Source organism: Aethalodelphis obliquidens, unplaced genomic scaffold, assembly GCF_003676395.1.
Source record: "Aethalodelphis obliquidens isolate GAN/ISIS:26980383/991018 unplaced genomic scaffold, ASM367639v1 scaffold38, whole genome shotgun sequence".
Classification (NCBI taxonomy): Eukaryota; Metazoa; Chordata; class Mammalia; order Artiodactyla; family Delphinidae; genus Aethalodelphis; species Aethalodelphis obliquidens.
This window is the reverse complement of record NW_020837982.1, coordinates 17,724,109-17,750,893: the sequence shown is the minus strand read 5'-3', so window position 1 is coordinate 17,750,893 and position 26,785 is coordinate 17,724,109. Positions and strand designations below refer to the sequence as shown.

The window sequence follows — 26,785 nt, the reverse complement described above, 5'->3', positions numbered from 1 at the left end:
ACAATTGGACTTTATAAAAATTTTATAATTTTGTGCATCAGAAGACAGTATCAACAGAGTAAAAAGGCAACCCACAGAATGGGAGAAAATATTTGCAAATCACCTATGTGATAAAGATTACTAATCAGAATATATAGACAACTCTTAAAACTCAATAACAAAAAACAAAACATCCTGTTGTTAAAATGAGCAAAGGACTTGAACGGGTGTTATCGCCAAGGAAGATATACAAGTGGCCAATAAGCACATGAAAAGATGCTCAGTATCACCGATCATTAGGAAATGCAAATGAAAACTACAGTGAGATACCTCCTCACACCCATTAGAATGGCTACTCTTGAGAAAAAAAGAAAAAAAAAAGAAACAGAAAATAAGTGTTGGCGAGGGTGTAGAAATATTGGAACCCTTATGCAGTGTCAGTTGGAATGTAAAATGATGCAGCTGCCATGGGAAAATAGAAAAATGGTAGTTCCTAAAAAATTAAAAATAGAATCACCATATGACCCAGCAATTCCACTTTTGGATGTATACCCAAAAGAGTTGAAAGGAGGATCTCAAAGAGATATTTTCACACTCATGTTCACAGCAGCCTTATTCACAAGAGCCAAAAGGTGGAAGCAGCCTCAGTGTCCTTCCACAGACGAATGGCTAAACAAAATGTGATATATACATACAATGGGGTTATTTTAAAAAAAGGAAGGAGATTCTGACACATGGAACAGTGTGGATGAACCTTGAGGACCTTATGCTAGATGAAATAAGCCATACGTAAAAAGACAAATACTGGACAAGTCCACTCATATGTGGTACTTAGACTAGTCAATAGAGACAGAGTAGAAGGGTGGTTGCCAGGCTCTGGGGGAGGGGGGAGTGAGGATTTATTGTTGAATGGGCACAGGGTTTCAGCTTTAGGAGATGAAAAGAGTTCTGGAGATGATGGTGGTGATGGTTGCACAGCATTACGGAAGTATTTTAATACCACTGAAGTGCGTACTTTAAAATGGTTATTAACGGTTAAAAAAATACACCACATAGTAATTACCGAAATAAGAAGGGAAGAAATGGCTAACATGGTAAATTTCATGTTGCGTGTATTTTGGCACAGTAAATACAAGTGAGAAAAAGTAGAACTGGAACATGTGAAAGATGTAGACCCATTATATATCTTCTATCTAGTAGGAATTCCCCAGGGAGAGGATAGAGACTGGCGGGGATGCCATATTCAGACGTTTGATGAGAGACAGAGACCATTAGATAACTGAAGTAAGACACGAATCTTAATATTCAACAATTATAATGAACATTTTATTGGAGATTCGAGCCTGTGCAATTAGGCAAGAAAAGGAAAATGCATTGATTTATTAACTAAATGGCTGACGTGGCTTTCCTGACCTGTTGTTTGTGGATTTTTCTCCAGCAGACCTCTCCCCTGCATGCGAAGGATCAGTACAGAGGTGGGATCTGTCACATGACATCTTCACCTAAGGGGTTTATGCATGGGGAGCAGGGAGCAGCAGTCCTGACCTCCCCCACTGCCCCACCCCACCTCCCATCCCCCAAGACGAGAAGGGCTTGGCTCTGAGGCACTCACACCACCAGTCGCTGTGCAGTGAGTCTGAGAGGGAGGACCGGTCAGCAGTGGGGTCTGGCCGTGCTGTGCTGTCTGTGACCCTGTCATGAGTCCACAGGACTGCTCATCGTTGCCTCCTGGGGCCCTTGTGGGAAGAACGAGTGGGATGTAGCCTTTTCCTCTTTCTCATCTGGACTTTGGCTTCCTGTTGTCCTTTCCCTCTTCCAGAAGCTCATCAGCTCACTTAGTCTCAGAGCTGTTAATGAGTTTCTTCTCTGTTAAGCATCTTTACTGACATTTTAGTGGCATTTGGGGAAGGAAGGGGGTTAAGCATGTGAGCTGGCCATTCATCTGGAGCTGAAGCCAATATGTATATTTTGAGCCCACAAGTCTTGTAAATTTTTATATAGTCAGGTCCATTGTTTTTCAAGTTCTTAAACTTAACAATTTTTTTTTTTTTTTGCGGTACGTGGCCCTCTCACTGCTGTGGCCTCTCCCATTGCGGAGCACAGGCTCCGGACGCGCAGGCTCAGCGCCCATAGCTCACGGGCCCAGCCGCTCCGCGGTATGTGGGATCTTCCCAGACCGGGGCACGAACCCGTGTCCCCTGCATCGGCAGGCGGGCTCTCAACCACTGCGCCACCAGGGAAGCCCAACTTAACAATTTTTAATACATATTTTTTTTCAACTTCACTTAGGCTGGTTCTCAAACAGCAACAAATTAGACGGCTCTCAGGAGGAGGCTGCTTCTAGTAGGAATAGAAGTTAAAGCTGACGTATAAATTATTAAAAGCAGACCTGAGAACTAAAATCGGGTTACTACACAACCCGTGTTTCACAAACAGCCCCCGAGGGCAGCACTGTCATCACAGGAGAACAACCGACATGACCCTGCAAGTTGAATAATGGTCTGTTTAAGAAGCAGGCAAGCACATAGCTTCAGATTTATAACCAGTAATTAAAATAAAGTTTGGGCATCTACTGTGAAGGGCCATAGTTGGATTTAATGGGTAATTAGACGTAGGAATGTTGGACACATAACGGATGGTGGAGGCAGATTTCATCAGCTTTTGTGGAATTCCCACAGTGTGCCAGGCTTCGTTCTAAGTGCTTTTCTCACATGATTCATTTCATTTTTACGAATGATTTATATATTTATAGTTCATTAAGTCTTGTAGAATGTAGCAAAGTTGAATTGACTCTTGATAGTATATGTTTAGTTAATAAGGGAGGTGCTTTGCCCTCAAATCCAGCATCTTTAAGAGGTTCTACTCTGATGCCTCTGATGGGGGCAGCGGTCAGGGCGGCTGTTACACATCTGTAACAGTGGGCGAGGCCAAGCCACTTGTTTCCAGTCATACGGCAAGGATGTACTGGAACCGCGTCTAGAACCCGGGGCTCTGACTCTGTCCTGGGTTTCCACGCAGGTAGACTCCAGTGCACTGATACTCTGATTTTCAGACCCTCTGACCCCTCCTCGTGATTTTGTGATCATTCATTTCTAGGTGCCTCTAGGCCTTGGTGTGGCAGCCAGCGTCCGGGTGGGCAGTGCCCTGGGGGCAGGGGATGCCCAGCAGGCACGACACTCCTGTGCCACCGCCCTCCTGTGTGCAGGTGAGTGTGGCACTGCTGCTCGCTGGCGCAGCTGTATCGAAGTTGAGAAATATATATCATAGTTTCTCTGGGAATTGACTTACGTGTGCAAACGCAGCTGCAGTCTTTCTTCTTTATGCTGACTTCTGTTTACTCAGTTAAATGAAGCTCCTAACTATGACTTTCTGTTATTAGGCACCAGCTAAATACTCTTCCACTTGGTACTAACAGGAATCATTTCAAAGGCAGTTGTTGTCATGTGCAGGCTTCTTTCTTTCTTCTTCTTTTTTGCGGTACGCAGGCCTCTCACCGTTGTGGCCTCTCCCGCTGCGGAGCACAGGCTCCGGACGCGCAGGCTCAGCGGGCCCAGCCGCTCCGCGGCACGTGGGATCTTCCGGGACCAGGGCACAAACCCGTGTCCCCTGCATCGGCAGGCGGACTCTCAACCACTGCGCCACCAGGGAAGCCCATGCAGGCTTATTTCTGACCAGAATCTGTGTGCCCAGCTCTCCAGGTTCCTGGATCACTGACCCTTAGGCAGTTTGAATGTTCTGGAATCTGAGCAGTTAGAGAAGATTCTGATGATGCTGTCATCTTATTGAACATCTTTTCTATGAGTCTCCCTTAGAAAAAGAAGTTAGAATCATCTGACCTTAGGTGCTCTTTTCCTAGACAGTAAGAAGAAACACTTTAAATTATTACATTTCTTAAACCATTGAGACAAATATCTCCTGAGAAGTCGGTACGAGGATTTATCACACTCGGGAGCACTTTCATTTCCTGCTGTTTCTTCTGTATTTTCCAGGTGTTTGTGCACTTGTAACCGGTATCTTACTTGCTGCTTTAAAGGATGTGGTAGCCTATGCATTCACCAGTGACAAGTATGTACCATCTTCTAGGAGAACATTTTTAGTTTTATGCTTTCTTTCTTCACTATACTTTTCTGACTCTGAGTAGCATGTTACTCCATAGGAAAATCTGTAGTGCAGCTGGGAGTGAATCTGAAGAGGTTTGAATGAAGGAAGCCCATGGAAACCCCCTCCACCCCTCCAATACCCAGTTCATTTATCAAATGCAAGTGGGCTTTCTCTTGTGCTCGGTGTGTTTTTGCTCAGAGATACACAGAAAAAGCACATGGAAAAAACCTCATCCCCAGAAAGGCACCTCCCCGTCCAGGGCACGCTGGCAGCCAGCACGCCTGAATCATCTGGGCAGTGTTTGCATAAACCACTGACCCAACCTTAGGTAGAATTTTACTGCATTTTCTGTAATGATGTGTTTGTGTAATTATTTAGATGCAATAAAGTGTCTTGAATAAACCAAATCCTTATGAAGAAGCTTCAGTAATTTGCACCAGTTGCCTCAGATTATGCTTATGGAGAAATTCGGTTTTATTACTTTTAAGTGTGCTCTTCTAGTTTGACCCAACCCCACTGGTTTTAGACCAGTGCTTAAATATATTGTAAAATCTTAGGGCTAGGGAGGTGGTCAGATGGAGGTACAGGAACTAGATTTACGATCCTGCGTTAAACAACTAAAAAACTGGACAAAATCTGTGTTTTTAAAAATGGCGTTCAGACATTGGACCACAGGCAGCCCAGATAAATCCCTGAGGAGAACCCCGTGATTGCCCCAGCTTACCGTGAGGGAGTTTCCAGGACAAAGTGCAGACAGGGGCCCTGGGAAAGCCCCCCCCCCATCTCCTTGGGTTGGGGAAATGGAGTTGGGAGTGGGGAGGCTCTGTGGCGAGTTCCCAGGCAGAGTCCCAGAGCAGGGAGAGCACCTGGAGGGCGCCCAGAGAGCGCTTTGGAGATCTATGGAAGCTCTCCCTCAAGTCTTCAGCCGACCGCTGAGCCAATTGTGCGTGTAAGGGTCCCACCTGAGGCCAGGGAAGTGGGGTGAGGGACAGGAAGGAACACCTGAAAGGAGCAGGCAGAACAATCCCTGAAGCTCATAAAGGGTCGGGAAGAGTTTGTGTTCCCACCACGTGGAATGAACAAAACCTTGTAATGCATGGGATGGCTGGTGGAGTTCTCAGAAGGACCTTGCCTCAGGAGAAGGAAAATTAGCCCTAGAATGAAGCCTGCTCTGGTCCCACCTAACAAAGCTTAAAAGTAGACTTGGAAAGGATCAAATTGTTTCCAAGAAATTTAACTGTATTAGAGCTCAAGAGTACTTAAATTATTACAAGAACATGCAGTATTCGACAAACTAAAATTCACGATGTCTGCATCTAATTAAAAATTACCAGGTATACAAAGGAGCAAGAAATTAAAATCCATAGAAACATCAATCAGTTGAAACCAACCCAGAAATGAAACATATGATAGAATTAGTACACAGGGATATTAAAAGTTTTAATAACTATGTTTTGTATTTTCAAGAAGGTAGAGGAAAACGTGAGCATGCTAAGCAAGACATCAAAGATGTTTTAAAAAACAACAAATTGAACTTATAGAGCTGAAAGAAAATGTCTGAAATGAAAATATATTGGATGAGAGTAACAGCAGATTAGAATAGTGTAGAAGAAAAGATTAGTGAACTTGAAGATAGAGCAATAATACATATCCTAAATGAAATGTGGTGAGAAAAAAGACTGGAAAAAGATGAATATCAGTGAGCTGTGATTGGCCTAAAAAGGCTGTAACTAGGGTTCTCAAAACAGAGAGGAGAGGGGACAGGAAAAAAACCTGAATAATGGCAAATCTTTCTAAATTTGGTAAGATCTTAGAATTAAAGAGATCTAAAAGGCTATTTGATGTAATCACTCATCTTACATCAGGATTCCTCCAAAACATCCTTGCCAGGTTGTCCAACTTACACTTTCATAACCTCAGTGGGTGAGCATCTTGCTACCTCTGAAGGCAGCTTTGATTCTCAGGACACCTTCCTTTTTTTTTTTTTTAATTATTTATTTATTTTTGGCTGTGTTGGGTCTTTGTTACTGTGCACGGGTGTTTTCTAGTTGTGGTGAGCTGGGGCTACTCTTTGTTGCAGTGCATGGGCTTCTCATTGCAGTGGCTTCTCTTGTTGTGGAGCATGGGCTCTAGGTGCGCAGGCTTCAGTAGTTGTGGCTCGCGGGCTCAGTAGTTGCAGCTTATGGGCTCTAGAGTGTGGGCTCAGTAGTTGTGGTGCACGGGCTTAGTTGCTCCACAGCATGTGGGATCTTCCCAGACTAGGGCTTGAACCCGTGTCTCCTGCATTGGCAGGTGGTTTCTTAACCACTGGGCCACCAGGTAAGTCCCAGGACACCTTCCTTATTTTGAGCTGAAATGTACCTGTAATTTTCACCCACTTATTCTGGTTCTTGTGCTTGGAGGAATCTAAATCCATTTCTGAGTTAACAGCCTGCAGATATTTGAAGGCATCTCTCATGCTCTCTTCTCCATGGTAACCATCTGAAATTCCTTCAGACATTTCCCATGGAATGTGATTTTGAGTCTCCACTTTGGAATTCATACAAACCTGAAGGCAGTGCTCTTAGCTCCATTTAGAGCAGAACTGTGTCCCCTGTACCTCATTCTACCTGATGGACTCCTGGTGAAGCATTAGGTTTTTGGTGGCTGTACGACACTGTGTCTGTGGAGCTGGTTGCCAGTGCGCCCCTGAGCAGCCCTAGCGTCCACATTCTGCACTCCTGTGGTTATCTTCTTGGACCCAAATGCAGATCCTACTTTTGTACCCATCAATCTTTATTTTCTTATTTTTTGACTCATCTTGACATTTTGGGTTCCTAATTCTGTCAGTGACAGTATTTCCTACCCTTTTCGCCTTCTGGCATCTGTCCACGTGATACACGCTTGTATATCTCCATTTCCTCCTCCTTTGCCTAAAGCTCTGGCATCTTCACTATAGTGTTCTCGCCCCCCAGACCCTAGCAGCATCCCGGCTGAGCTCAGTATCCACATGGATGAGCTGTCCAGTGCCCCAGTCCTCAGCCCAGTAACCTCTGCTCTCTGCAGGCACACTCTCCTGTGGTCATGCTTGGGGCTCTGTCTTACGTAACTGTTCCAGCTCCAGTCCACAACTCCAACGCTTCCAACAGCCATGTCCACTAAGAGGATTCCTCAGCTGCTTGGGCTCTCCAGTCTGTTGGCTCCTCTGGTCCTGCACTCTTTCTCAGTCCATCATGACATTCCTGCCTTTACACCTTCCCTTATGTAGCGTAGGGGCCATGGCTCATTGTCTGCGGAATTCCTGAATCCCTCCTGTGTGGCAGAACCCCAGCCTGGAGGAACCCAGGTGCACACTGTGTCAGTAGCGCATCACTTTTGGAAAAGTCACGGAAGAGGGCGTGTCGGTTCCACTAGAAACTTATGGCCACAGTTAGACCCTCAGCATCAAAAGCACATCCATCTTGCTTTTCTTTGGCCATCTCACCATCCATCACTGCAGTCCATATCAGACCTTCTCCACGCTCCTCAAACCACTGACCCCACCCACTGTACCACCCTCAGCCATCACTCTCAGCAAATGACTTGTCTCTCCCTTGAGTTTATCCTGTTTGGAGTTTGTTGAGTCTCTTGGATTCATGTCTTTTATCAAATTTGGGAAGTTTTCAGCCATTCTTCCTTCAAGTATTTTTTCTGTCTTCTCTCTCACCTCTGGCACTCCCATTATGTGTGCTGTTATATTTGATGGTGTTCCAACAGGTCTTCATTTTTCTGCATTCCTTTTTCTTTCTGTTCCTTAATCTAAATAATCTCAATTTGCTTACCTTAAGGTTCACTGATTCTTCCTTCTGCCAGCTCAAGTCTACTGCTGAGGCCCTCTAGTGAATTTCTCATTTTATTTTTTGGGTTTTTCAACTCCACGGTCTTTATTTTTTATAATTTCTGTCTCTTTATTCATAGTATCTATTTGGTGAGGCACCATTCTCATACTTGCCTTTAGTTCTTTAAACATGGTTTTCCTTAACTCTTTGAATATATTTGAAATAGATGGCTTAAAAGTCTATTTTAGCGAGTCCAAGGTCTGTGCTTCCTCAGAGACAATTTTTATTTATTCCTTTTTTCACCCTGTATATGGACCATACTTCGTTGTTTCTTTACATGACTCATAATTTTTTTTTGAAAACTAGATTTGGGTTTTTTTTAGTGGAAGTCTAGTTGATTTACAATGTTGTGTTAATTGCTGCTGTACAGCAAAATGATTCAGTTATACATCTATAAATATATTCTTTTTCAGATTCTTTTCCCTTATAGGTTATTACAAAATTTGACTATAGGTCCCTGTGCTCTGCAGCAGGACCTTGTTTTTTATCTGTCCTATATAGTTTGCCTCTGCGAACCCCACACTCCCACTCCACCCCTCCCCCACGGCCACCGCATGTCTGCTCTCTATGTGAAACCTAGACATTTCAAAATATTACAATGTGGCAATTCTGGAAGTCGTATTCACCCCGTCCCCTGGGTTCTTGTCGTCGATGCTCTTGTTTGCTTAGTGACTTCTAAGAACTATTGCGGTGAAGGTCTGTATTCTTCGTTGAGTGTGGCCACTGAAGTCTCTGCTGCATTAGCTTAGAGGTCAGCTAATGACCGGACAGTCTGCATCCCAAACATCTCCCGGTCTTGGCTGACGGGCTCTCTACGTGCGTCAGGTTCACCTTCAACACCCAGCCAGGCAGTTTACAGCTTGGCCTTGACTTTCACTTCCTGTCCACGCAGAGTCTCAAGTTCAGCCCCAGGTGAGAGCTTAGGCCCTTCCTGGTGTTTCTTGAGCCTCTGTGCAGCCCTAGCCGTGCGTGTGGCCTTCTAGATCCCCAGTAACATGTCAGAGTTTCCAGAGCGAGCCCTGATACAACCCCTCGTCCCCAGCCTTTCCTACCAAGCTGCTTGGTTAGTGTGGTGTTTGCCCTGTTTCCACTGCCTCAGGAAGCAGCAACTAGAACATTTGCCTGTAAATTTTTTTAAAAATAAATAAATAAATTTATTTATTTTTGGCTGCATTGTGTCTTTGTTGTGGTGCGCGGGCTTCTCATTGCGGTGGCTTCTCTTGTTGTGGAGCGTGGGCTCTAGGCGTGCAGGCTTCGTAGTTGTGGCTCACGGGCTCAGTAGTTGTGGCTCGTGGGCTCTAGAGTGCAGGCTCAGTAGTTGTGGCGCACGGGCTTGGCTGCTCCGCGGCAAGTGGGATCTTCCCAGACCAGGGCTCGAACCCGTGTCCCCTGCAGTGGCAGGAGGATTCTCAACCACTGTGCTACCAGGGAAGCCCCTTTCAGATATTCCTTTCAGATTGTCCTTGGCCGTGCTTAGGTGCAGGTGAATCTTCTATTCTGCCTGGCACTTTGTAGGCTTTCAGTCTCAAGCAGTGGATTTTTCTTTAGCTCTAGGAAATTGAGATAAATGATAGTATTTATGGATTAATTTGACATGTGTCTTTTCTGTGGTTACCTGTGTTTGGGGATATTTCCTCAGATTTACCATTAAAATTTAGTCTCTAGCCACGTCCCTTTCATTGTCCAGTCTTTAAGTGGAATGCGCTATTTTAGTGTTCATATTTTTCATTTCTAGTTACTTTTCCCAACTGCTCTTTTTCCTTAAAATGCCTGTTTATGAATATTTCTAAGAACAGGAATTATTTAAAAGTTTCTCTCTTTGCGTTCTTTCTGTTTCCTTTTGCGTCAGCTCTTCTGCCTGCTCATTTTGGTCTTTTTTTTGCGCTGTTGATTTTCTTCCGTGTTTGGTGCATGTTGGTTTAATGTTTATACTTGTGAAGGAAGGACCACATCGTCACTTTGACTAGTAGAGACAGTGCAGGGTTAGCCGACGCTGCCGTCCTGGGTCTGCTCCGCGGAGGAGGTCGCTGCGCTGGTGAGAGGGTTGCCTGCGGGCTCTGCCTGAGTTGGTGGCACCTGCTGGCTAACAGTCTTCCCCACAGGCTGAGGGGAGGGAGGCCAGAGCTCTGGGGGGAGCACCGCCATCTGTTGTGTTTTGCATCCACACTGGCCCCATGGTGTAGGCCTGCGGTCACCGCCACTCTGCTGAGTCGTTCTCCAGGGCCCCTGAGCCCCACGCGAGGCCTTCGCCAGACAGACCTTCCAGCACAGCCACCAGAGCTCAGGGCATCCCTGAGGAGGGCAGATGTTTTCTCTGCCTTGAACACTGGCCTCCAGCTGCATTTCTGAGGAAGACTCCCAGCCACAGGGGAAGATTACCCTTCACAGGCTGAAACCTGCTTTTTCTTCCCAACCCTCACTTTTTTTTGAATTTTATTTATTGTTTATACAGCAGGTTCTTATTAGTTATCTACTTTATACGTATTAGTGTATATATGTCAATCCCAGTCTCACAATTCATCACAGCAACCCCCCCTCCCGCCACTTTCCCCCCTTGGTGTCCATACGTTTGTCCTCTACATCTGTGTCTATTTCTGCCCTGCAAACCAATTCATCTGTAACCAACCCTCACATTTTTATACTCATCAACAAAACTTTAAGAATTACGCTCTGTTGTGGCAGCCTAGCCCATGTCCCTTTTGACCTAAATTCTAACTGGTGACATTGAAGTTAGTGAGGTTTTATCATGTCCTCATTTTATCAAATAGGAAAGTAGTATGTGGACTGAGTTGACTGGTTGGTCACTCTGGCAGGTTTGTCCAGCCAGCAGGTGATTAGTGCCACACTTAACTGTGAGTTTTGGGTCACTGACTCTTTTTCTCCAACAGAGATGTCGTGTCCCTTGTGAGCCAAGTGATGCCCATTTTTGCTCCCTTTCATCTGTTTGATGCACTTGCGGTGAGTGTTTGCAGTGATTTTACCTCTGTGTACTATATGCAGCACAATTTTGTGTGTCTAGTTTTTTTTTTTTTTTTTTGCGGTACGCAGGCCTCTCACTGTTGTGGCCTCTCCTGCTGTGGAGCACAGGCTCCGGACGCACAGGCTCAGCGGCCATGGCTCACGGGCCCAGCCGCTCCACGGCATGTGGGATCTTCCCGGACCGGGGCACGAACCTGTGTCCCCTGCATCAGCAGGCGGACTCTCAACCACTGCACCACCAGGGAAGCCCATGAACTATTTTTAAATAGAGATTTAAATGCTGTTACTTGGTGGGTTTCTGGATGAAAGCTGCTGTAGTTGTTAACGTAACTTTAAAATATATATATTTATTTATTTGGTTGTGTGGGGTCTTAGTTGCAGCTCGCAGCCTCCTTAGTTGTGGCCTGTGGGCTCCTTAGTTGCGGCATAAGAACTCTTAGTTGCGGCATGCATGTGGGATCTAGTTCCATGACCAGGGGTCGAACCCAGGCCCCCTGCATTGGGAGCGCGGAGTCATATCCACTGTGCCACCAGGGAAGTCCCTTAACATAACTTTAGAAGGCAAATGTTCTCCTTTATCTCTTATGTAAGGTGCAGTCCCTGTCTTGATATAGGGTATGTGACTGTATTCAGAGCTGTGAAATACCAGGTTGTGTTCTGCCCTGATGTGATTGATGACACCTGAATGACTGCAACACTGGTTTTGGTTTTCCTCTCTCTAGGGCACCTCTGGTGGAGTCCTGAGAGGTGCAGGAAAACAAAAGATGGGTGCTCTCCTGAATGCCATCGGTTATTATGTTTTTGGTTTTCCCCTTGGAGCATCTCTGATGTTTGCTGCTAATCACGGGATAATAGGTACGTGTCTGATTCCTCAGTGACTTACCTTACATCTCACCTGTCCTGTTAGGATAAACTGCTTGAGATACAAAGCAGTTGTCTGGGAAGTGACCCCTGTGGAATAGGAAAAATGATTTTCTCCCTTTGGTATATGAAAACAGTTTGTGTATTCAGTATACAAAAACACTGGAAATGTCGACTTGAAGAAAATAAACGTGACCCTGCCCTCAGGATGAGACCAAGATTAAGTAATTACACAATTATTCTATTTGGGTTAAGTACTGTGAAAGCTGCGATCCCCTATGATGGCTTGGAGCAGCTCCCTGAGGTCGTAATGCATTAGCTTAGTCCTGAGACGTGACTAGAATCACCTAGACGAGGTGACCACAGTTTGTTGAAAAACGATTCTTTCTCTGTTGAATGGTCTTGACACCCTTGTCGAAAATCAGTGGACCAGAGACGTGTGGGTTTATTTCTGGACTCTGTTCTGCTTCATTTGTCTCTATGTCCAGCTCACGCCAGTACCGCACTGTTTGGATTACTGTAGCTGTGCAGTAAGTTTTTGTTTTTTAAATTTAATTTTATTTATTTTTTTATACAGTAGGTTCTTATTTTATACAAGTTTTTTAAAATTTTTATTGAAGTACAGTTGATTTACAATGTTGTGTTAATTTCTGCTGTACAGCAGTGACTCAGTTATACACATATAGACATTCTTTTTCATATTCTTTTCCATCATGGTTTATCACAGGATACTGAATACAGTTCCCTGTGCTCTACAGTAGAGCCTTTTTTATCCATCCTATATATAATAGTTTGCATCTGCTAATCCTGGACTCCCAGTCCATCCCTGCCCTGCACGCCGGGAACCATGAGTCTGTTTCTGTTTCTTGATATGTTCATTTTGTTCCTTTGTGTATTTTAGATTCCTGTGCAGTAAGTTTTGAAATTAGAAAGTGAAGTATTCCAAGTTTGTTCTTTTCCAGTTTTTTTGTTTTGCCCATTTAGGGCCCCTTCCAGTTCTGTATGACTATGAGGGTTAGCTTTTCCATTTCTGTAAAAAAGGCCGTTGGAATTTTTTAGCGGGACTGCACTAAACCAGTTAGACTGCTTTGGGGAGAATACTGCCATCTTAAAAATATCAAGTCTTCCAATCCATGAATACAGAACGTCTTTCCATTTATTTGGGTCTTTAATTTCTTGCATCAGTGTTTTGTAGTTTTCACTGTACAAGTCTTTGACCTCCTTGGTTAAATTTATTCCTAGATATTTGATTCTCTTGGATGCTACTGTAAATGGAATTATTTTCTTAATTTCCTTTTCAGATTGTTCTTTGCTGGTGTATTGAAACGCAGCTGATTTTTTGTGTGTTGGTCTTATAAGTTTATAAGTTGATCTTATAAGAATTCATCGATTAGCACTAGTATTTTTGTGTGTTATGAATTCTTTAGAATTTTCTATATACAGGGTCACATCATATATAAATATAAATAGTTTTACTCCTTTTCCAATTGTAATGCCTTTTAGTTCTTTTTCTTGCCTTATTCTACAATAGGGTTTTAACATTTTTCTATATTCTCCTGCAGTACTTTTATTATTTATTTTTTTAAATTAGTTTTTATTGGAGTATAGTTGATTTACAATGTTGTGTTGGTTTCAGGTGTACAGCAAAGTGACTCAGTTATACATATACATATATCCACTACTCCCATATACATCATTACAGAGCAGTTTTATTTTTAATTAAAAAATAATGTAAAGCTACAGTTTACAGGATGTAAGATAATTTTCATGAAGGGCTTTTGCAGAAATACGCTGTTTATGTAAATTACGCTGCTCAAATTTATGACATCAGATGCGATCTCCTGTTGGCTCCGTTTCACACTTGGAGAAACTAAAGTCTGAGCAGGTGAAGTAATGTGTCCCACAGACAGTAGGTGACGAGACAGGATTTGAACCCAGATGCCCCCAGAGCCTTTCTTTTGCTGCGATGCATGTCTCTCTGAGGGTTATGATTCCCTCATTCATCCTGAAGAGTCACTGAGCACCTGTATGTGTTGGCCCTGGGTGGTGCTGGAATCTGAGGAATGTAAAGATAAACAGGCTGGATCCCTGTTTGTTGTGAGCTCACCCCAGGCTCTTGGGTTTTATTCCTCTCTGTCCTTTGGCACCCTTTCCATATTACACTCTTGGGATGTAGGCCTTGCCCGAGGTTCCTCTTGCTGACCTGTCCCCACTCTCCTCCCTGGAAGGCCCAGGGCTCTCAGCTGTCATCTCGGGGCCTGACTTGGAGCCTGAGCTCCTGGCTGCCCAGGTGTTCCTTGTCGGTCACACCATCGCCTCTGGTTTCTGGCCCCTTCCTGGTTCAGTCCCCTGGTCAAGAGCCTGGCCCCAGTCACGCTACCAAGTCTCACCAGCTCTGACTCTGTAATCTCTCTTCTTGTAGAAAGTGGGGTTTGTCACACTTGCAGGGGAGAGGAGTTGAGAGCGTGTGCTGGCTGTGCATTTATCTGAGCGTTCGTCATCCAGCAAACTCTGCACCCACTCAGGTGCTCTTTGTTACGCTAATTAAGGGGGTCCCACTCAGCATCCGGTTTCCTGTTGTTGGGGGTCAGTGAAGGGACGTATTTGAGACAGATTCTGTTGTCCAGACACCTTGTTTTTTCCTCAGGGAAATTCTTCCCTCCTGGGTCTCATCTCAAGATAGGACCAGTAGACCTCTGTCTGCAGAGAATAAATGCACTGTTGCCAGAAGACTCGGGAGCCAACTCTGAATTCCACCTGCCTGGTGGTCTACGGCCTGGAGGCCATCTGTGTACTTATAAAATGGGTGCTCCTCTGACACCCTCAGCTTTTTAAAAATATATATATACATTTATTTGGTTGCACCGTGTCTTCTTGGCGGCAGGCGAGCTCTTTAGTTGTGGCATGTGGGATCTAGTTCCCCGACCAGGGATTGAACCTGGGCCCCCTACATTGAGAGCGTGGAGTCTTAATCCCTGGACCACCAGGGAAGTCCCACCCTCAGCTTTTATGTTCAAATACTGGACGAACATTTTGGAAATGTTAGCCTCTGCTCAGTATAGTTTTTATCATTTTCCTTGTAAAGCTTTTGCTCATTTCTTGTTAAGGTTATCCCCATTTTATCCTTTTGTGGCCATGGTAGACAAGGCCTTCCCTTCCATCCTGTAATCTAAGTGGTGGTTGTTGGTATATTTGAGGGCTGTTAATTACTGTCTGTGAATTTTGTAGCTTGTTAAAATTCTGAATTCCTCTTATTTGAATAGTATTCAGTTGATTCTCACGGGTTTTCCAGGTATACAATCATATCGTGTACAAATAGCTTTATATTCTCCTTATCAGATGTTACACCACTGATGTCTTTTTCCTGCCTAAAGCCTCTAGTAGAATAATAAATTGTTGTGGTAACAGTGGAAATGCTTGTCTTGTTCAGGACTTCAGAGATTGTGCTTCTGATGTTTCTCTACTAAATAGCATGCTGGATTGGGGGCTGACATACATAAATACACACAATGTAAACACACATACGTTAACAAACGTGTGCATGTCTTCTTAAATCACGTTCAGGAAGTATCCATGGAGTCTGCTTTACTGAAAGTTCCCAACAGAAATGGTTGAGAGTTTTGTCAAATGTAATTGCATGTCATGTAAATAGAAGTAGTTCTACTCCTTCCTTTCTAGTGTTTTTGCCTTTTTCTTGTTCTGGCAAGAACTGCTACAATAGGATTTTAACGTTTTTTCTATATTCTCCTCTAGTATTTTTTATTTTTTAACATCTTTATTAGAGTATAATTGCTTTACAATGGTGTGTTAGTTTCTGCTTTATAACAAAGTGAATCAGTTATACATATACAAATGTCCCCATATGTCTTCCCTCTTGCGTCTCCCTCCCTCCCACCCTCTCTATCCCACTCCTCTAGGTGGTCACAAAGCACTGAGCTGATCTTCCTGTGCTATGCAGCTGCTTCCCACTAGCTACCTATTTTACATTTGGTACTGTATATATGTCCATGCCATTCTCTCACTTTGTCCCAGCTTACCCTTCCCCCTCCCCGTATCCTCAAGTCCATTCTCTAGTAGGTCTGCATTTTTATTCCCGTCTTGACCCTAGGTTGTTCTGACCATTTTCTTTTTTTTAGATTACATGTATATGTGTTAGCATACGGTATTTGTTTTTCTCTTTCTGACTTACTTCACTCTGTATGACAGTCTCTAGTTCCATCCACCTCACTACAAACAACTCAGTTTCGTTCCTTTTTATGGCTGAGTAATATTCCATTGTATATATGTGCCACATCTTCTTTATCCATTCATCTGTTGATGGACACTTAGGTTGCTTCCATGTCCTGGCTATTGTAAATAGAGCTGCAATGAACATTTTGGTACATGACTCTTTTTGAATTATGGTTTTCTCAGGGTATATGCCCAGTAGTGGGATTGGTGGGTCGTAGTTGCTCCGTGGCATGTGGGATCTTCCTGGACCAGGGCTTGAACTCGTGTCCCCTGCATTGGCAGGTGGATTCTTTAACCATTGTGCCACCAGGGAAGTCCTAAATTTTTATTTCTTAATTTAAAATTTTTTACCTGAGGTATATAGTTGACGTATAATATTATACGTTACAGGTGTACAATACAGTGATTCACAATTTTTAAAGGTTATACTCCATTTATAGTTGTTATAAAATATTTGCTATATTGCCTGTGTTGTACAATATATCCTTGTGGCTTATTTTATACGTAATAGTTTGTACCTTTTAATCGTCTACCTCTATCTTGCCCCTCCCTGCTTCTCTCTCCCACTGGTACACTAGTTTGTTCTCTGTATCTGTGAGTCTGCTTCTTTTTTGTTATATTCACTAGTTCATTGTATTTTTTTTAGATTCCACATATAAGTGAGATCATACAGTATTTGTCTTTCTCTGACTTATTTCACTTAGCAGAATGCCCTTCAAGTCTATCCATGTTGCTGCAGATGGAAAAATTCCATTTTTTATGGCTGATCTCCAGTGGAATACTTATCTACCATAATCTTCTTTATCCATTCATCTGTTGATAAACAGGTGCTTCCATATCTTGGCAATTGTAAATAATGCTGCTATGAACATTGGGGTGCATGTATCTTATCGAAATCATGTTTTTGTTTTTTTTGAATATATACCCAGGAGTGGAATTGCTGGATCATATGATAGTTGTATTTTTAGTTTTCTGAGGAACCTCCATACTGTTCTCCATAGTGGCTGCACCGATTTACATGCCCACCAACAGTGCACGAGGGTCCCTTTTCTCCACATCCTTGCCAACACTTGTTATTTGTCTTCTTTTTGATGATGGCCATTCTGACAGGTGTGAGATGATATCTCGTTGTGGTTTTGATTTCTATTTCACTGATGATTAGTGATACTGAGAATATTTTCATGTGCCTGTTGGCCACCTGCATGTCCTCTTTGGAATAATTTCTATTCAGTTCTGCCCATTTTTTAATTGGGTTTTTTTTTTGATGTTGAGTTGTATGAGCTATTTATATACATTGGATGCTAACCCTGTATTGATCATATATCATTTACAAACACTTTCTCCCATTCAGTAGGTTTTCTTCACTTTTTGTTGATGTGCAAAAGATTTTCCTTTGCTGTGCAAAAGATTTTACGTTTTATCAGGCATCATTTGTTTATTTTTGCTTTTATTTCCTTTGTTTTAGGAGATGGATCAAAAAAATTGCTAGGATTTATGTCAAATAGTGTTCTGCCTGTGTTTTCCTCTCGGAGTTTCATGATATCTGGTCTTACATTTAGGTCTTTAATCCATTTTGAGTTTATTTTTGTATATGATGTTAGAGAATGTTCTAATTTCATCATTTTACATGTAGCTGTCCAGTTCTCCCAGCACCATTTATTGAAGAGACTGTCTCTTCTCTGTTGTATATTCTTGCCTCTTTGTCATAGATTGACAGTGTGTGGGTTTACTTCTGGGCTCTGTGTTCTCTTCCATTGATCTATGTGTCTGTTTTTGTGCTAGTACGGTACTGTTTTGATTACTGTAGCTTTCTAGCATAGTTTGAAGTCAGGGAATGTGATTCCTCCAGCTCTGTTCTTTCTCAAGATTGTTTTGGCTATTCTTTTGTGTTTTTCCATGCATATTTTAAAGTTATTGGTTCTAGTTCTGGGAAAAATACTATTGGTATTTTGACAGGGATTGCATTGAATCTATAGATTGTGTTGGGTAAGATGGTCATTTAACAATATTAATTATTCCAATCCAAGAACACAGTATATCTTTCCATCTGTTTGTGTTGTCTTCAGTTTCTTTCATCAGTGTCTTATAGTTTTCCGAGTACAGGTCTTTTACCTGTAGGTTTATTCCTAGGTATTTTATTCTTTTTGGTGCAATGGTAAATGGGATTGTTGCCTTAATTTCTCTTGCTGATAGTTCGTTGTTAGTATACAGAAGTGCAATACAATTGTTAGTATAAAGAAACAATCCCATTAATACTTTTAATTAAAAATTAAGTTTTTAGTGCCTGTTGAGATGATCCTATAAATTTTCTCCTTAGATCTCTTACGCTGATAAGTGATATTATTTGATTTCTTCATGTTGAACAATCCTGATTATTATGTGCTACTCTTTTAGTGAGCTGCTGGATTCTACTAATATTGTATTTAAGAATTTTGCAATGGTAGTTATAAGACTGGTCAGTAGTTTCATTTCTTTGTGTAATCTTTGTAAAGTTATGACATTAACAGTATTAATATACACTTACTACATAACGAAAATTAAAAATGTTCCCTTTTTGTATTCCCTGGAACAATTTACATAGTGTAGGAATATTATTATTATAAAGGTTTGGTTAAATTATATGAAACTGTCATGTCAGGCATTTTGGAGGAGTTTGTTACAGCTTTCACAATTTCTTCTCTGAAATCAGTTTGCTTAGACTTTATCTTTTTGGAAGGGGGGTCAACTTTGGCAAATTATACATATTTTCAGAAATGTATCCATTTTATGACTCTAACTGTACAGAATTGTGCAAAACAATCTGTCATGTGCTTTTGGGGTAAGTTGTGTGTTCTGCATCTATATCCACATCTGCAATTTCTATGGATTTCCTTAGTAACGATGAGCTGTGTTTTCTGCAGAATACAGTCTGATTCGAGGACTGACCCAATGCTGTCGTATGTATTCAAGTAGATCCTTTTGTTCTGTGTCAACCAGTACATTTTTACCATGTAAACAATTTTGAATCTGTCCCCATTGCTCTGTGAAATTTTAATCCCGCAGCTGTCGTGAGAGCCTTCTGTGTCCACACAAACAGAGGTGCTTAGTTTCTTATCCTGACTTTTTGGAAATGTTGTCATGTGATGGCTTAATGAGTAACTGTCCTCAATGTCATGTCTCTTTTGATGACCAGTTCAGGCTGGGAGCCTGTGGGGTATTTGATCAGTGTCAAGCAGGATTTCGCCCTTCTCTGTTTGGGACACAGAACTGCCAAGTATTTATTACGGTCTCATCCCTACCAAGCACCGTCGTCGACACCAGGGAAATACCGTTTAACCAAAGAGCCAGAGCCTCTGCCTGATGAGCTGCTGGGGTTTCACAATTCAGCTTTGCTTTAAAAAAGCAAAAAACCTAAAAACCTCTCCTCTACTAGACACTGAGCTCTTTAGAATAAGAACACGGCAGATCTCGCTTTTTGTCCATAAAAGTGCTTCTCGCTATTGGACTTATTTAGCAGGTAGGTGCTCAGATTTGTTAAATAACACTTTTAAACTATTAATTATACATTAACAACATGGAAATCTTGTGAAAATACATAAAAAATATAATGATGAAAATTAAAATTACCTCTAGTTCACTCCTCAAATATTTCCCTGAGGTATTTCAATGTATTTTATTCCAGCCTTTTAAAATTATTTTTCTCCCAGTATTTTTTGTTATTCACAGAGTGGGGTTATACTGAATATGTAATTTCCCCCGGTCCCATGTTAAAGACATGGCTTTTAGTAATTCTCTAGTATTTCCTTGTATCGTTTATTTAATGCTTCCCTAATAGTGGACATTTAAATTGCCCCCCTTTTATCTTTTAATTGAAGTATTGCTGATTTACAATGTTGTGTTAATTTCTGCTGTAGAGCAAAGTGACTCAGTTATATGCATATATATACATTCTTTTTTATGTTCTTTTCCATTACGGTTTATTCTAGGATATTGAATATAGTTCCCTGTGCTACACAGTAGGACCTTGTTGTTTATCCATTCTGTGTGTAACACTCTGCATCTACTAACCCCAAACTCCCAATCCATCCCTCCCCCACCCGCCCCCCCACCTTGGCAACCACAAGTCTGTTCTCTGAGTCTGTTTCTATTTTGTAAATGAGTTCATTTGTGTCATATTTTAGATTCCACATGTAAGTGATATAGTATTTGTCTTTCTCTTTCTGACTGACTTCACTTAGTATGATGATCTCTAGGTCCATCCATGTAGCTGCAAATGGCATTATTTCATTCTTTCTTATGGCTGAGTAGTATTCCATTGTGTATATGTACCACATCTTTATCTGTTCCTCTGCTGATGGACATTTAGGTGGTTTCCATGTCTTGGCTGTTGTGAATAGTGCTGCTATGAACATTGGGGTGCATGTATCTTTTTGAATTATAGTTTTGTCTGGGTATATGCCCAGGAGTGGGATTGCTGGATCATGTAGCAACTCTATTTTTAGTTTTTTGAGGAATCTCCTTACTGTTTTCCATAGTAGCTGCACCAACTTACATTCCCACAAACAGCGTAGGAGGGTTCCCTTTTCTCCACACCCTCGCCAGCATTTATTTGTAGACGTTTTAATGATGGCCGTTCTGACCAGTGTGAGGTGGTACCTCATTGTAGTTTTGATTAGCAATTCTCTAATAATTAGCGATGCTGTAAGGTGCTCCTCTTTTAAATAACACTGTGACGAGCATCCCGGGTATATGAATTATTAACGACACTCCTGAGTCTCTCCTTAGGATGGGTTCCTAGGAATGGAATCAGTCCATCAAAGGGTATAAACTGTCCATCCATCTGCTTCTCAACTCGAGAGGTTATTCCAGTGAAATGGCCGGGAGTCCACGGGAGGCCCAGCCTCAGTGACCTCTTGCCAACGTGGGGCCCCAGACATGTGAACAGGTTAGCAGACTAATTCCCAGTTTATACTGGGTTCCAACTCAAGCCTAGACAGCTGGCTTTGTAGTGCAGTTATTCATATGTGAATGGGTATTTTATATCCACTTTGTTACACACTGATATTTAAGTGATTTAAATAGTTTCTTCTCATAAGGAGATAGGCATTGTTTATAATGTTTCTCAGTCATCTCTTGTACACAGCAATTGGAGAGATGATTCTCAAAGTGGGCTTCTAGAAACATCAGTCTCACAGGTACATGCACACACCCATCTAAAGCCTTCCAGCGGGTTCCCACTAGAGTTGGAATCAAACCTGGTCAGTGGTAAGCGTGCGTCTGATCCTGGTCCATAATTATCTAAAATTTTAGCGTAAGCTGCAGGTTACGCTATGGATACAGTAGTTACGGGAGAACATTAATGATGCCAGGAGGGGGACTGCAGAAAATCTGAACGGGATACTTGTTTCCCACCCACAGGTCTCTGGTCCGGATTGACGGCCTGTGTCTTCTTTCAAACCCTCTTCTACTTGGTGTACATCTGGAGGATAAACTGGAACAGAGCGGCAGAGCAGGTAACAGAGGGCGGGTCCTCTTAGAGATGGGGCCCTGTTGATCCCAGGGCAGGTAAGGAATCTTTCATGGTGAAAATGGTAAGAAATCCATTGGCAGCATGACGCACTTTGTTTAGTGAAATGCACCCAACGTGAGAGTTGGGGGCCAAAGGAAAGCCTGTGTCAGCACGTTTTCCTCTTAATGTGGAGTTAATTTAGTATCTACCAGGCAGGGCTCAGCCAGAAAGAAAGAGAATTAGCTTAGAAACTATTTTGCTGTTTTGGTGTGGTAGTCTTAGAAAAGCAGTAGTGTTTCCTGATCTGTTGTCTAGTTTTAGGCGTCTTCAAAAGGATCTTTTGGTCCATGGTTTCCTAAGAAATGCAAATTGCTAAGTGCCTGTGATCAGGGAAGTTCTTGGGGCAGAACCTGTCCTTCGGGTTCAGGAGCGGATCCTGATCCTCTGGGCGTCTCTGTGTTGAAGTGTGAGCCCCGCTGACTGTGTCCGGGTGTGAGAGGAGATGGGTGGGAGGTCGGCGAGGGGAGGTGTCCTGGACAAAGCCGCGAGGAGGGGCTGAGGCGTGCAAACCGCCACAGTCTGCGTCTTGACCACCCTTGAGGATTCGCAGCCCTTCTGCCTTTCCTTATGCTGACGTATCGTGTCCTTCCTCCCTTCAGTGTGATCGCTGGAGGGAATGAAGTGTACAGGACGTTAAGTTGGACCCTAAGCTACCCCTTAGGTGATTGTACCATTTATCTTTAGACTTTGTTCCTTTTATCGGGATTTAGGAGCAGTAAAGGGCACAGTGCGAAAAACATGTTAAGTTTGCAATTATGGCAACAAGTGGCTTTTTATGCCATGTTTGTGAGCTGATATTGGGGTGAAGAATATGGTTTCCGGTGTGGCGTTCTACTGTCACTGGCTTTTTCGGGACCAAGCAAGACCGCGCACGATGCTGTCACCTGTAGCGATGCTGTCACCTGTAGCGTAGTTTCCGAGGGAGCTTAACCGCAGTTTAACAGCAGTGACTGGCCTCACCTGACTGCACCTGCTTTACCTCTGTGATGCTTTGTTTAGGCACAGGTTCGGGCCGGGCTGAGAGGGACGAAAGAGGCCGTGCCCACCGCGACAGGTAATTTATGGGGCCCGTTCTCCAGGGTCCTGATTCCCGGTTCTCACGCCCGGAACTCGGTGCATGAGCTTCTGCTCCCTCGCGCAGTGCAGCTCGTCTCTGCCTCTAACTGGGAGGCCAACTCTGTGTTCCCCTCTGGAACATGCTTAATAACCCCACACGTAACAAACCATTTACAACGTAGGCTCATGTCACCTTCAGGAATGCCCTTTACTCAGACTAGCACGTAAGGAAATATCTCACTGTTCTCTGCAAACAGATCTGTCCATCCTAGACAAAGACGTAGCCGATGGGGTGATCCTACCTGACGTCATCCGACCTGAGAGCCAGACCACGCAGCTGGTGGAGAACAGCTCGTGTGGGGTGGCCACCATCGGGGAGGTCTTGACGGGGGTCCAGCTGATTTTGTATCGCGGGGCGGCTGTAGTTTTAGCTTTTGCTGTCCTGGTAGCAGGAATTTTAATAAGAGTTTTCACTGACCGTGGCTGAAACGGAATCACCCCAGCCCACAAACTAGCAGCGACAACGACATGCCACACAGGAAGCATGGGAAGTGACCCTGGTCACCGGGACAGTGGTTTCGCTCTCAACTAAGTGTGGAGAGGATACTAGTGATGTGTGCTTAGTTATTCTGAGTGTTTGCACGATCTTACTGCTTACTGAAGATTAAGAAAAGAGTTATAATTTTAAGTGAACTTTTCTCCCAACCGTTAACTCTATCATGGTTTTTAAATCTGTAAATTTGTTTTTTCCGGCTTGAAGTGTTCTTTATGCTGTCAATATCTTTTGTCTTCCAGGAAAGCAGGTCCTCTAACATTAACCACTGGTCACGTTGTCTTTTTGTTTCTCTGTTACGTGTTCAGTCTTGTTGGTGAGTCTGTACAAAGTGCCGTCTAGTCCGGTCCCAGGTAGTGCCGTGTAAGCTTTTTCTTTTTTGCGGTACGCGGGCCTCTCACTGTTGCCGCCTCTCCCGTTGCGGAGCACAGGATGCGCAGGCTCAGCGGCCATGGCTCACGGGCCCAGCCGCTCCGCAGCATGTGGGATCCTCCCGGACCGGGGCATGAACCCACATCCCCTGCATCGGCAGGTGGACTCTCAACCACTGCGCCACCAGGGGAGCCCCCACTGCACCACCAGGGAAGCCCCCGTGTAAGCTTTTATAAAATAAACACTTTAAAATGCGAGCTCGTACCATTTATGATAACTTGTAGCTTACTGCCTTTTAAATTTTCGTTAAACTTTTGTATTCTCTCCTGCAGCTCAGCCCCCAGATGCCAGCAGGTGTGGCTGTACCTCTCGATGGAGAGTTTTAGAGCCTTTTATAGGGAATTGGACCAACCCAAATAGGAAATCCTAAAAGGAATGACTGACATTGGGCTTCCCCAACACAAAGCCCACTCGATGACCTGGAGAGCAGTGTTCCCCTGGGCCATCTCCCCGCCCTGCCCTGGGGAGGCAAGTGGGCAGAGCTGGTACAGACCAGTCAGAGGAGACAGCGGCTGCAAGGTTCAGGGAGAGCACCAAATATTGTCACCATGCTACAGAATAGGATGCTGTGGGATAAAACACCCAGGAAAGTTTTGAGGTGAAATTCATATAAAATTAACCTTTTAAAGTGTATAATTCAGTAGAATTTAGTACATTTAGTGATTTTTGTTTTTTTTAAAATTATTATACCATCTTGGTGTGAAGTGTCTCACTGTCATTTTAGTTTGCAGTTCTAATGCACATTACTAATGACATCATCATTGCATAGGTTTACTGGCCATGTGTGTATCTTTTTTGGAGAAATGTGCCCACGTTTACATTGAGTTGTTTGTTGCAAGAGTTTGTAATACACTCTGGATGCTGGGTCCTTATCAGATGGGTGGTTTGCAGTATTTTCCACCCCCAATTCTGTAGCCCATCTTTTCACTTTCTCAATAGTGTCTGCTCTATGAACAAAGAGTTTTTAATTTTGATGAAGCCCAATTTATCTATCTTTTCTGTTGCTTTCATTTTTGTTGTCATATCTAAAAATCCACTGCCACACTGTCAGAAAAAAAATTAATAAGACTCTTTCCAGTGTGACTTGTTAAGGAGCTTGGAAGTCATCACCCTGTCCTCAAAAAAAAAGAGCAGCATGAGTCATTTCTCTTCTGCCACCAAACGGGGGGGCTTTTCACACCAACAACCAATGCTCCAAATCTTCCAACACCAGCAGGATGTGCAGTGATTCCGTTCAACTGTGACACTAACCATGTGTCAGACCCCATGGGTTAAGGGCTCAGTCCCATGAGACTGCCACCCATACTTTTGACTGACTGACAGTCTATAAACTGGGGTTCTTGTGACCCTCTCCTTGTTCAGTAGTTTGCTAGAACAGCTTACCAGGGACTCAGGAAAACACTTCCCATAGGATTACTTGTTTGTTATAAAGGATACAACTAGGAAGAGCCACATGGAAGAGATGCACAGGGTCAAGTACAGGGGTGATGGTGCTCAGGTGGTCTTTCTGATGACCAGCCGCCCTCCTGAAGCTACGTAGGTGCCCCCCACCATGAGTCACGTTATTAGCATTAAACCCTAAACCTGAAACTTCTCTACAAAATAGTCTGTTTTTAAAATGGGCACACGATCTGCATTGACATTTCTCCAAAGATGATGTACAAATTGCCAATACACACATGGAAAGATGCTTAACATCTTAGCCATTAGACAAATGCAAAGGAAAACTCCAAGGAGATACCACTGCACATGCGCTAAGTGGCTGTAATAAACACAGATACAAGCACTGGCGTAGATGCGGAGAATCTGCAACCCTCATACATTACCGGGAGGAATGTCAGATGGTGCTGCCACACAATTTCACAGTTCCAGAAAAAGTGAAACACAGGGTTACCACCTGACTCAGCAGCTGTACTCCTGGGTATATACCCAAAGAACCGAAAACATGTCCACACAGAAACTTCTACATGAATGTTCCTAGCAGCATTAGTCAAGACAGCCAAAAACTGTTTAATGAAATTATAATATTCAAAATGCCCAGTTTTCAATACAAAATTACTGTGCACGCAAAGAATCAAGAATGTATGGCCACTTACCAGGAAGAAAAGGTTAATAGACACTATCCCCGAATGAATATGCCCAGACGGAGACAAAGGAACTAGGAGCACGATCTCAACACAGAGAGAAAGTACAGGAACCAAACAGAAATCCTGGAGCTGAATAACACGAAACCCGAAGTGAAAATGTCACTGCAGGGGTTCTGCGGCAGATTGGGGCAGGCAGAAGAAAGCCGGGGAAGTTGAAGGAAGGACTGATCTGACACCAACTGGGCGTTTACAACTTAGGTCAAGTCTGCCACTAACTAACTGGAGTCGACATCAGGTCCCACAAGTTAAAGAACCACATCTCCAAAAAGACTGCCCTTCAGATGCCAGCCGCGAGTGGGGTCCCCAGGCCAGCCACAAATAGCCAATAAGCACAAGAATAGATGCTGCACATCATTAGCCATTTAGAAAATGCACATTAAAACCACAATGATAGCACTTCACACCTATTATGATGCCTGTAATCACACAGTAAAAAAATTTAAGTAAGTGTTGGTAAGGGTGTGGAGAAAGCTGGAGCCCTTGTGCATTGCTGGTGAGAATGTAAAGTGGTGCAAGCTACTGTGCTTCCTCAAAACTTCCTCAAAAACTTAAACGTAGAAATACTGTACTATCCAGCAATTCCACTACTAGGTTACACCCAAAGGAATTAAAAGCAGGGACTCAAACAGATGCTTGTACACCAGTGTTCGTCACAGCATTACTCATGATAGGTGATGGAAACAACCCAAGTGTCCATCACAAATGTATGGATTTATATGTATACAAAGGAATATTACTGAGCTATAAAAAGAATGAAATTCTGACACATGCTACCACAGGGATGAATCTTGAGAACATTATGCTAAGTGAAATAAGCCAGATACAAGAGGACAAAAATTGTAGGATTCCACTTAACATGAGGTACCTGGAGTAGGGAAATTCATAGAGACAGAAAGAATAAAAGGTACCAGGGATTGGGGGGGAAATGGGGAGTTATTATTTAATGGGTACAGGGTTTCTGTTTGGGATGATGAAAAGGATCTGGAAATGGACAGTGGTGACAACTGAACAACAGTGAATGTACTTAATGCCAATGAAATCT

The 26,785-nt window shown here is 43.2% G+C and overlaps 1 protein-coding gene and 1 long non-coding RNA gene across 3 annotated transcripts in view; one reads left to right on the top strand and one right to left on the bottom strand.

The window, feature by feature from the left end:
• SLC47A1 (solute carrier family 47 member 1) overlaps positions 1-23,607 on the top strand; it is a 48,401-nt gene extending 24,794 nt beyond the window's left edge. The window contains exons 11-17 of the mRNA XM_027131171.1: positions 3,076-3,184; positions 3,969-4,044; positions 10,826-10,895; positions 11,639-11,771; positions 21,405-21,499; positions 22,555-22,609; positions 22,869-23,607. Of these exons, the coding sequence (XP_026986972.1) occupies positions 3,076-3,184; positions 3,969-4,044; positions 10,826-10,895; positions 11,639-11,771; positions 21,405-21,499; positions 22,555-22,609; positions 22,869-23,098 (768 nt within the window). The 3' untranslated portion in view covers positions 23,099-23,607. The remainder of the gene's footprint in view (positions 1-3,075; positions 3,185-3,968; positions 4,045-10,825; positions 10,896-11,638; positions 11,772-21,404; positions 21,500-22,554; positions 22,610-22,868) is intronic.
• LOC113633128 (uncharacterized) overlaps positions 1-26,785 on the bottom strand; it is an 86,006-nt gene that overhangs the window by 16,212 nt on the left and 43,009 nt on the right. The window lies entirely within an intron of this gene.